Below are 12643 nucleotides of genomic sequence, written 5' to 3' on the forward strand. Positions count from 1 at the left end.
AAATGAAACTTAGTAAATTGTGTTACTTCTTGGCATAAAGGTAACCTATGTCAGGTATCTTAATCAAAGTTTTTCACATTAAATTCTCTAACCATAAAATTGCAGAAATTGCCTCTTGAAATGAGTGCCAAGCTTCAAAACATTGGGGGAAAGCTCCTACCAAATCCTGCAACGTATTGTCAGCTAATTGGAGGTACTCAACAACCTAACCATAGCATGCTTAGACATTAGTCATAGAGTTCAAGTGGTAAGCCAATTCATGGCGGAACCATCTATTCCTCATTGCGTTGTTGTCCTTTGTATTCCTCAGTCATATTAAAGGCACAATTCAGAAAGAAATTCTTTTCAAGCCATCAGAACTTGGTTCTTCAAGAATATACTAATGTTGTACAACAACAACAACAACAACAACAACAACAACAACCAAATCTTATCCTACTAGGTGGAGTCGGCTATATGAATCCTTTTACGTCATTGAGCTCTATCTCACTATATCATCATCTATAAAAGGGCAGCCCGGTGCATGAAGCTCCCGCCATGCGGGATCCCGGGGAAGGATCCATTGTACGCAGTCTTATCCTGCTTTTTGCAAGAGATTGTTTCCAGGATTCGAACCCGTGACCTTTTGGTCACATGGGAACTATATCATCATCTATACTTAAATAAATTTTATCTTGTTTTATTGTTGCTAACCAAGTCTTTTTTGGTCTTCCTCTTCCTCATTTGATATGTGTGTTTGTCAAAGTTTTACATCGCCTAACTGGAACATTTATTGGTCATCTAAGTATATGTCGTACCATCTTAAACGTGTCTCTCGATTTTTTCCTCAATAGATGCAACTCCGACTTTCTCTTTAATGCTCTCATTTCTTATTTTGTTCATCCTCGTATGTCCACACTTCCACCTTAACATCCTCATCTCTGCAACTCTCATCTTTTGCTCATGTACTCGAGTGCCCAACATTCAAATCCATATAACATAACAGGTCTAATTGCGGTTTTATAAAACTTATCTTTAAGTTTTAGTGATACTTTACGGTCACATAAAACACTCGACGCTCCCCTCCATTTCAACCATTTTGCTTATATTCTATGTAAGACATCTTTCTCAATCCTTCCATCATTTTACAAAAATGATCCTAAATAGTTAAATATCTTGGTTTCGGGCAACTCGTCCTCTCCTATCTTAACAATTATCTCATTACTTCTAATATTGCTAAACTTAAATTCCATATATTCTGTCTTTACTCTACTAAGCTTAAAACCTTTCCCTTCTAGTGTTTCCAGCCAAGATTTTAGTTTAGCATTTACTCCTTCACATGTTTTATCTACCAAATAATATCATCTACAAATAACATGCACCAAGGTACTATGTCTTGAATGTGCGCAGTGAGTTCGTTTATAATTAGTGTAAAAAGATAGAGACTTAGAGCTGATCCATGATGTAACCCTATCATTATTGGAAATACTTCAGTTACTCCGCCTGAAGTCTTTACTCTGGTTGTTATATCCTCGTACATATCTTTAATTAGTTCAATATATATTGCGCTAACACTTCTCTTTTCTAGAATTCTCGATATAATTTCTCTTGGGTCTCTATCATAAACGTTTTCTAAGTTAATGAATACCATATGTAGATCTTATTTTTGCTCATGATATTTTTCAATTAATTGTCTAAGATAATGTATAGCTTTTATTGTCGACCTTCTAGGCATGAACCCAAATTGATTTTCAGTTATTGTGGTCTCTTCCTTAATCTCTTTTCTATTATTTTTTCCTAAAGTTTCGTGGTATGACTCATTAGTTTAATACCCCTATAGTTTGCACAATTTTATACGTCCCCCTTGTTCTTATATAAGAAAACTAGAGTCCTTATCTTCCATTGATCAGACATTTTTTTCGTTTTCAATATCATGTTAAATAATTTTGTAAGTCATTCAATACCTTGTTTCCCTAAGCACTTTCATACCTTTATCGGAATATCATCCGGTCCAACGACTTCTCTATTGTGCATCCCATTTGAAAGTTGTTCTACTTCTGAAGTTTGAATTCTACGATAAAAATTAAAATTTCTATACTCATTTGACCTACTTAAATTACCTAAGTTAAGTTGGTCACCTAAACCTTCGTTAAAAATCAATGAAAATACTTCTTCCACCGCTCTTTTATTTCTCCATCATTTACTAATACCCTATTATATTCATCTTTAATATATTTTATTTGGATAAGATCTCTTGTTTTCCTTTCTCTCACTTTAACTATTCTATAAATGTCTCTGACCTTTTCTTTTGTATCCGATTTTTGATATAATCATTCAAAAGTTTCATTATTTGCTCCACTCACTACTTTCTTAGCTTCTTTCTTGACTATTGTATATTTTTTTTAAGTTTTCCTCATTTTTACAAATATATAATTCCTTATAAGCTATTCGTTTTTCCTTCACTTTCTCTTATACTTTCTCATTCCACCACCAAGATTCCTTACTTAGTAGTGCATGTCCCTTCGACTCACCAAGTACACTCTTAGCTACTATTTTCACGTTGATACCATCTTATCCCATATTGTATTAGAGTCATCGTATATTTCATATAATGCTTGTACATCTACCTTCTCCTTAAATATATTTTGCTTCCCATCCTTTAACTTCCACCACTTAATTCTAGGAGTCGTATATATTTTCTTTCTATTGATACTATGTTTGAGACGTATATCCAACACTACTAATCTATGTTGGGTAGTTAAGCTTTCTATAGGGATGACTTGCAATCTTTACAAATCTTTCTATCTTTCTTCCTAAGCATAAGAAAGTCAATTTGCGATTCTCTTAAAAAACGTATTAACTAATATAAGGTCATATGCTATCGCAAAATCTAATATAGTTTTCCCTTCCTAATTTCTCGTTCCAAACCCATAACTCCCATATACCCTCTCATATTTCTCATTTTTCACTCCGACATATCCATTTAGATCACCTCCTATTAAAATCATTTCATTTGATGCAATATTTTGTAATATTTCATCCCATTCATCCCAAAACCTTAATTTGGTAGCTTCATATAATCTTACTTGTGGTGCATATATGCTAATTATATTCATAGTTTTTTTCGCCACTATTATCTTAAGGGCTATAATTCTATCATCTTTTTTAACTACTCCTACAACTTCATCCTTTAACGAACTATCTATAATAATACCCACTCTATTTGTTGCTTTACTCTTTCCAGTGTGCCATAATTTAAAACTCGAGTTCTCTATCATCTTTACCTTCTTGTTTACCTATTTTGTCTCTTGTACACCCAAAATACTAATTCTTCTCCTAATCATCATATCTACTACCTCCATTGATTTACCGATGAGAGTTCCTATATTTCATATTCCAAATCTTAAATTATTAGTTTTCCTATCATATTTGTTCTTATCCAACCTATGGTGTGAGAAAAGACAGAAAAAATCAATTATCTCTTGGTCAAGCTCTGAGCAGAATATCATGCTCTTGCTTATGCTTTTGCTGAAAAAATATGGTTTAAACTTTAAAGCATGACTTACTGAGATATATGTATACATATTACTTCTTCCACCACAAAAGTACAATTATTTCATGAAATAATAATAAACCTTCTAAGATTAATTATCATTTCACTAGACATCATTACCAATAAAAATAATTAGCCCTCTTACACCCCATCTCAGGAACAAGTAGTCAATCTTCTCACCAAGACACACTAACAAACATCTCCGGTATTTGGAGTTCAAATTGAATTCACTATAGGTATCTCCATTTTAAGAGGGTGCTAGTAGAAAATATTCCTACCTTATTTATCCTTTTCATATGAGCTAAGGCATATCTTTCCCTTTCATAACAGATAAGGCATCCACATATTCCTATTTTCTTTCCTTATTTGCTAAAAATTCATTTCCCTTTATGTATTTTCCATTTCATGGTGAAGATATTCTTTTTATCTTGTATGTTCAAACCAATACAAATATCAATTGTAGGTTAGAGCAACACGAGTAAATTTTGCATCTTCTATTGAAAGGTTCATCCCCAATTACACCTCTAGGCATAGATGAGCAATGCTGCACTAAAAAAAAAAAAGGCAGCCCGTGCACGAAGCTCTCGCCATGCGGGGTCCTGGAGAAGGATCCATTGTACGTAGTCTTACCCTACTTTTTACAAGAGATTGTTTTCAGGATTCGAACTCGTAACCTTTTGGTCACATGGCAACAATTTTACAGTTGCATCAAGCCTCCCCTTCCAATGCTGCACTAAAGGATAAGATAAATAGCCTCCGCTTCATTTATAATTTTGTTTCTTTTTCTTTCTGACCCATTTTGAGGATATTTATTTACTGATTTTACAGAATAATTATTTGTTTAATTTTTATGCCACATATAATGCATACAACACCTACCTTAATTTTTTTATGTTCCACCCATTTTCTCTTGTCATGAATCCGATGTTCCAAAGACAAATATAAACATTCAAAAGATGAACATTTGCTCTTGTGAAGAGATCTGATAAACAGAAGAAGACAAGTTATTAACAGTGTAAGTGATTGCAATCATCATCGACAAGGTGAAAGTCTAGAGTATAACATTGTAGACACACCTCTTGAAATGATCATAAATTGTAGACACACTTCTTGAAATGATTATAAATTGACACCTCTTGAAATGAATGGAAAGATTCATAAAACTGAGGGCAATCTCTTATGAGATTGATAACTAGTTGGAGAACTAAACAGCCTTATCATAACACACTCAAACATGTGTCAGCAATTAATGTGGTAAGCCAATTTATGGATCCTCATTGGTTGTCCTTTGTATTCTTTGGTATATTAAAGACACAATTCAAAAAGGAATTCTTTTCAAATAGTCAAAACTTTTACTTCAAGCATATTCTGATGTTGATCAGGTTGGAGATGTCAATGATCATAAATCTACTATTGATTTATGTGTTTCTTAAGCTCCTCTAATTTCTTAATCTAGAAAGAAACAACCTGTTGAAACAAAGAGAGAGAAAGAAAGCATAAAGAGAAAAGTAAAGAGAAGGCAATCGCTTCATTAATTATTGTCATAGGCTAACAAACCTATTTATACGGATTATCAAAGTAATATATAAAAAATACTATGATAAATATGGGAATAACAAATATAGAAATAAGGGTAAATATGGTTGAGATTGTAGTCCAAATATGGTAAATCATTAGTAATTAAAATAAATTTCTGATTATTATTTAGACTGCTATCTTTATCTTCATGACCCTTGACAAACTCAACGAGCTGATGTTAAACGTTGAGTTTGGTTATCAATATATTGAAACATCTTCTCCGACTAGATAGCCAATCAAATCTTCTAAAGCAATGACCACCAGTATGACCAAAGATATAACAGATATGACATGTTACTGAATTTTGCTTTTGATGGAAGAGGACAACTAGAAGAAGAAGAGGAGCTAATGTTGAAAGGTTGGAACAGATCTATCGTTGGAAGAAAGAGTAAAGAAAGAAGGCTACAGATTTTGGTGGCTGAATATACCAAGCAAAACTTAGGAAAAAAATTTGCTACTGACCAACTAGAAGATGGCTAAAAAGAGACAACACTTGATGTGTGCTGAGTAAAGCTTAGGAAAAAAGTTTGTTATTGCAACTAGAAGATGACAAAAAAGAGACAATACTTGATGGAGGAAAGACAACTGCAAAACAACTGTTATTGGAGAGAAGATTAAAGAGGAGGGATTGAGGTTTGCTACTGTGAAGAAAGGCAGAAGGCTCCTAGTGGTGTCGGGTTGTTAATAACGGTGTCCGTTGTTGTGGATGTCTTGGCTAGAAAAGGGCAATGAAAATTGGGGGGTTGTTACTGCTACTGACATTGCTGAGAAGAGAGGAAAAGAAAGATAAGAAGGAAGGGAAGCTGGTGCATGGAGAGAAGAGATGTCGAAGGCACGGGAGATTCAGAATTTTTAACCCTCTCCACGAGTGTGACATGGCCAGTCTGTGGAGCTCTTAGATTGCCCCGTGTTTGGGGCGCAGAATTGGGCATGGGGGCCAACAAGGAGAGCAAGACCCTAACATCGATGCCACCTTGCTGACACATTGAGATCGAAGCCCCTGAATATGTAGTTGTCCTACCGGGAAGAGTATGTGAACTCCACGTTTCTGAATTTCACATTCCTGATCACGTTCTCTAGAGCTTCTCCCTTCAAGCTACCGGAGTCAATTTTTATCTCTCGTCAAATCACCTCCATGATCCACTCGCCAACGGAGCTCACCTCGGAGAAGTAACTTCATGTTGGAAAGCCCTGAGCTGAGTGCCAGGGCACCGATGATGATGGAGGCGCTAACGGCGAAGATGGTGCCACCCTTGCCATAATTATACATAAAGAGGCAGCCATCAAACTAGACCATGAAAGCCATGATGGCGAATGTGATGTCATTGTTGTCGATGATGAGGCCCTTTGAGAGACCTTGACAGCGGCCGAGAGTCATCAAGCATGACAGAGATGAATCTGTTAGCAATCAACTTGCCTCCATACCAAAAATCAAGAGCCCATGTGTAAGTCATTGGGCTCTAGGAGAAAGCTAGCCCGGTGCTGGCCAACCACGATTGTAGGATGCATTCCCGACTGGCTCGGCTTGAGCCTCCTCGAACATGCGCAAAATGCATTCTTGGGAGGAGAAGACGGTGATGGTGCATTGATTAGAGATAGTGTCCGCAGCGAACTTGTTGTTAATGGTCTAGCTCTTGACGACCTTGATGGAAAGGCGCATGAGGAGGACACAGCAAGCGTAGAAGCAGAGGATGATGATGGGCTGGATGACGATCATGATGAGGGCAAGTCACTAGGCAAGGATGAGCTTCATGGTACAAGCGATGATGACCGCAGAGGCAGTTTGGATGATGAGGACCATCCGGTATCCAACGAGGGAGCATACAACATTGGCATCATTGGCGAGGCAGGCGCAGACGGTGCTGGTGGAGTTCTATAGCCCACCTCGAAAGTGAGGATCTTGGACAGCATCCGAAGGTAGACAGTGGGCATGCTTGGTGAGGTACTCACCCATGGCACCAAAGATGTAGTGCTCCTCGATGTTGATAAAGAAGGAGAGGAAGGAGAGGGCAAGGAAGACAAGTGCGTAGGTCCTTGTCTTGTTCTTGTTCTCGTCGTGGTCTTTGAGGAAGAAAATAGAGACCATGCTACCGAGAGAGGCTGGAATGTGCTGAACACAGTGGCACTCGTGTTGCCAAATGTTCAGTTGCAGTCGCTGCCGAAAGGACGACACGGTGGCTTTGGCTTCCTGGGGTTGTAGTTGGTGTTATCTTCTGGCGTCGTTGAGCCGGAGCTATTGGGTACGGTAATGGAGAAGTGACGGTTCATGCTATTGTTGATGCCCAATTGCGCGTTGACAGAGGTGGTCTCTGTATCACGGAGGTGGGTGATGTTCTGTCCTAGCGGTGGCTACTAAAGGCGGTCTTTGCAGATGAAAATAAGAAGCAACCCGTCATCGTAGATCCTCTTGATGCAGCCCTGACAGAAGGAAAAGAGCTGGTCCTCCATGACCCAGTTGTTGTGATAGAGGTTGCAGGAGGAGCTCCAAACCTCCCTGACCCTAAAACCCAGCTATTGTGAAAGAGGTGGCAGGAGGAGTTCAAGTGCCTGGGTAGTGACCCAGGTGTAATACTTGAAAGAAGTGTGTTTAAGCGCACGCCTTTTGAAATGTAAAGGCGGGCTTAGGTTGTGACTTCCCTCACTTTATTGAAGTGCAAAAAACAAAAAAATCAAACCATACATTTAATTACCTTTTAAATTAATTAGGTTAAATGCATGCGACACATTTTTCTAGCGTGACTCTTCCTCTACTCAAGAAAATGAACATCAACCTTTAATTAGGACACATTTTTCTTGTGTGATTCTTCCTCTCCGCTAGAAAATAAACATCAACCTTGCTACAAACTTACTTCTCTCTTCATGACTTCAATATTTCAAGTTTGTTTTGGCTTTAATTTGAAGTTTGATTTTGTTTATGAAGATAAACTATTTCAATATTTGAATGTTAGTGAATTTTATATTTACATTATTGTTTAATAGTTTATGGATTATAAATTTGTTAGTCTTATATATGTTTGAATTGTATAAATTTATACCTAAAGCATCTTACTTCGGTAAGATGTGCACCTCACCTTGTGCTTAGTGCCTCAGGTCTCATAGCAACTATGTGCTTTTGGGCACCTCACGCCTTAAATAACTATGCTCCAAACCTCCCTAACCCAACTATTGTGATAGAGGTAGCAAGAGGAGCTCCTAACCTCCTTTACCTAGTTACTACAGGAGGAACTCCGAACCTCCGTGACCCAGTTACTACAGGAGGAACTCCGAACCTCCGTGACCCGACTACTACAAGAGGAACTCTTCCACCTAACCTCCGTGACCCAGCTTCTGCAAGAGGCGGTTTACACACGACCAGCGTTGGACCCCATCTCGCCCTTCATCCTCACCTCGACGAGGTCAACCTTGGCCTGGTTGGCTGCCTCCTACTGCATCTTGTGGCCGAGGTAGGAGAAGTACTAGTGGCCTTTGACATCGACGAGCTGGTTGACGTTGGCGTTGTAGATGACTAAACCGAACTGGTTGAGCTCAAGTTGCACCTTCTTGAACACTTCCTGCTTGAATGTGTTGGTCCCTTTGAAGATCTCTTCCATGGTCATGGAGGCAGTGAGAACCCTCGTCTCCCCCTTAATGACTCCTTGGGTGAGATCTTTTCGTAGGGCGCGATGAGGCCGACGTAGAGGATGAGGCTCTCGACGTCGTCGATGCGAGGGTCAATGTTGAAGATGACGAGGAGGATAAAAGGGAGTTTCTCGGAGCTCATCGCTTCCACTTGGGAAGTGTAGTTGACTTGAGAGACGTTGAAGCTAGCACCGGCTTGGTCGAGGAACATTGATGCCTTCTTTGCCAAACGGATGTCATTGATGCCCTAGCTGGTGATGGTTAGGTACTCCGACGCATTCACCACCTTGAATGAGATGATCACCATTATGACCACCTTGAAGAAGAAGATGGTTTATCTTACTTGATTTGGGCAGGAGGCGAGCGTGGAAGGTTCCATCGACGAGCGGGAGGACGTATGGGCATACGCCGACACAGTTGAGCAATAGGAACCAGGTCTCGTTCTCCACATTGTGGTCGAGGTATCTAGTCCACTAGGTGGTCCACCACACCTTGAACCAGAAGATGCCCATGAAGCGAATGCCAAGGAGGCAGCCTAGCGACACCACATGGCGGGTCTTGGCGGTGTTACTGGAGAAGCCAACGAAGTAGCCACTACCACTGCCACCACCAAAGGACGACATGAGGGTGACATTGGAAAAGACATCAAGAAGGAAAGTGTGGTCGTGCACGGCGAGGTTGCACCCCTTAAGACCGAAAGTAAAGGCCTATTGATTCTCATTGGCAACGAGGACTTCACCGGCGGCTTCAGAGCTCTAATACCATGTTGAAATAAAGAGAGATAGAAAGAAAGAATAAAGAGAAAAGTAAAGAGAAGACAATTGCTTCATTAATTATTGTTGTAGGCTAACAAGCCTATTTATACATATTGCCAAAATAATATATAAAAAATACTATGATAAATATGGTAATAACAAATATAGAAATAAGGGTAAATATAGTTGAGATTGTCGTCCACATATGATAAGTCATTAGTAATTGAAATCAATTTTTGATTATTATTTGGACTACTATCTTTATCTTCATTACAGCCAATGGTCACTCAATGAAGCATTGCAATATCATTCTCTTGCTTGCTCCTTTGCTGAAATAATATGGTTTCGAGCATTATTAATCTAGGTGTCCATATTACTTTTTCCAATCTCCTATATAGTGACAACAAAAGTGTGTTTCAAATTGAGCACAATGATATATTTCATGAAACAATAAATCACATTGAGATTGATTGTCATTTCATTCAATATCACTATAAAAAAAAGGCAATTGGTCTCTCTTACACACCATCCAGGGAAGAAGTGGCCGATTTTCTTACCGAAACTTATGCTAAGGAATGTCTTACTTGTCTAGAGTTCAAACTAAAACTACTCAAGGCACCTCCAATTTGAGAGAGGTGTTAATAGAAAATATTCCTATTTTTTCCTTCTACATCAGCTGAAGAATCTCTTTCTATTTCATAACAGATGAAGCATTTAGCCCTCGGGGCAACGGTGTAGTGGTCAGGCCCTCCAACGATAGACCAAACATTTGGAGTTCGAGACTTAGCTACAGTGCATTGTGGGGAATTTTTTCCTCCAGTAGCTAACAAACCCGAGAACACTGACTGTTAGGATGAGCCTCGACGAGCGCTTCCCGATCTACCCTAGTGGTTGATTGTAAACTTTCGTAGAGTCGGACCGGTCACCCATCCGAAGGCCTTGGATACTTGGTGCTAACTAAAAAAATAATAGATAAAGTATAATCCTATTTTCATTCTTTATTGTTAATAATTCTGTATTACTTCTTATTTCGGTGTGGAAATATTATATTGGTTGTTGATGGACTGAGCAATACATGTAAATCATTCCACATTCTATTGAAAGGCTCATCCCCAGTTGTATCTTCAGGCATAAATTTGTATTACCTTGTGCAAAAGTTTGACATTTTACCTTAAGATAGATAAAGTTGCACTACCAGTTCATTTCTAATTTGTGTGAGTGTCTAATTTTATATGAAATTTATTTTTTGACTTTACAGCAGAATTATTTATCTTAATTTAGGCCATAGAAATAATACATACAGTCTCTACCTTAATTTTTGATGAATGCATGTCACTGACATCTATATTTCTCAAGGAAAAAAATAAAAATGATCCCATCCATTTGCTCTTGTCGTGAATCAGATATTCCGAGTAAGAATATAGGCATTCAAAAATTGAAAAAATTTGCTGATGAAGAGATCTGATTAACAGCACAAGAGAAGCTTTTTAAGAGTGTAAGTGATTGCAATCAGGACGTAAAAATATAGAGTATTAACATTCAATGAAGAATAGGATTGACTTAGCATCAAATAAAGCAGCCGAATAGAGAGGATCGAAGTCGCACCTTTGAGTAGGGGATAATGTGATCATAGTCGTGGCAGAGACATCCTGGACAACCTACGAGCTTCCGAAAGACGATATTTCCCAGAGCGTCGCGGCGCCACCGATCGGGGTCACGCCCCTTCACCTTCTCCGCCTTGTCCCAGCACTGCTGCTTGACTCCATACGGGAAGCTCCTTGGGTTCGTCAAGAACGAACCGAATCCACCATCTAAGATATCCCTGGATTCGGCCTGATCTCCTTCCTCGACCAAGAAGCCCGATGGGGCATCAAGAAAGCGGGAGACTGAGGCTCGGGATGAGGTTCGGCGCGAGAAGGAGCGGGGAATCGGTTCAACTCCTGACGAATCAACGGAACCTAGGCTGTCGGTAGATGCGGCATGTCTCCGGCTGCTCGCCGTCGGCTTCCTCCGACTCATCTGGGCTGCTGCGCTCCGCACCGTAGCAAAGGGGATGAGAGTGGAACGACAAAATACCAGGGGGCCCGAATTTTAATGGAAGTAGAAAAATCCTGTGGGAGAGGATCCTCAGCCCATGTTTTTTACTAGGAGATGGTCCCTTTTCAGATTTACCCTCCAATTTAAGTTAAAATTTGGATCGGGTGAACGGTCGGATGGCCGGACGTCAAACGGGCAGCCTAATATTATTTTTATTGCATGTGTTTTTTGATTTAAAATTAATCATACAGATAATTAAGTCAATAAAAATAATATTAAAATTGAATATATTAGTATTACTTATAAATTTTATATTATAATGTTACACGTTGGGGTGTGACATGTAATTTTAAAATAATAATTATTTTATCTTGATAATTTAAAAAATATTAATAATCAAAATATAATCTACAATTTAAAATTATCAATCTTATTTTTAAAAATAATATTGATTACAGTTGAGCAATGCCACCTTCATCTTCCTCGCCATCATCAGACTCCATCTCTTCCCTTTCCTCATTGTCACTGTTTTCTCATGGAGGTCATCGGCACTAGCACCACCTCCTCTTCCGTCGGCTCCTAGTGCAACAGTCATGGTGGGTAAGGAGTCAAGCAAGTGTGACGTATCCCAAGGGGAGTGGGTACCCAATCCGAATGCACTATACTACACCAACGACACCTATTGGGTCATCCACGAGCATCATAACTACTTGAAGTACGAGGGACCAGACGATAGGTTCATGCAATGGCGTTCGGACGGCTGCGATCTACCGATGTTCAACTCAACGCAGCTCCTAGAGCTAGTACGTCACAAATCGCTTGCCTTTGTCGGGGACTCCATGAGGGAGGAACCACATACATCCCTACTCTACCCCTCCTCAGAATAAGAAGTGTTGGGAATTAAACTTTATTTTTAGAGATAAAAGTTGTTAATAAAAGTTTATGTGAAGATAGAATGATGAGGTGGCAATTATTGATGAGAGTTTGTAATAGAATAGAATTTGATGAGGTGTCACAATAAGGATAAGAGTCTCGTGGAGATAGAATTAAAAAAATATATAGATTATTAGTGTTTATCCAATAAGCCTATAAATATGTACTTTTTTTCAATGAATGAAGCAAG

General features: G+C 38.9%; 1 protein-coding gene across 1 annotated transcript in view; it reads right to left on the reverse strand.

Annotated features, from left to right (window-relative positions):
* Positions 1–11568, reverse strand: part of LOC122001359 — a 29973-nt gene extending 18405 nt beyond the window's left edge. The window contains exon 1 of the mRNA XM_042556069.1: positions 11089–11568. Coding sequence (XP_042412003.1) covers positions 11089–11502 — 414 coding nt within the window. The 5' untranslated portion in view covers positions 11503–11568. The remainder of the gene's footprint in view (positions 1–11088) is intronic.
* Positions 11569–12643: the final 1075 nt, after the last annotated feature.

This window comes from Zingiber officinale, chromosome 7A, assembly GCF_018446385.1.
Source record: "Zingiber officinale cultivar Zhangliang chromosome 7A, Zo_v1.1, whole genome shotgun sequence".
NCBI classification, from domain to species: domain Eukaryota; kingdom Viridiplantae; phylum Streptophyta; class Magnoliopsida; order Zingiberales; family Zingiberaceae; genus Zingiber; species Zingiber officinale.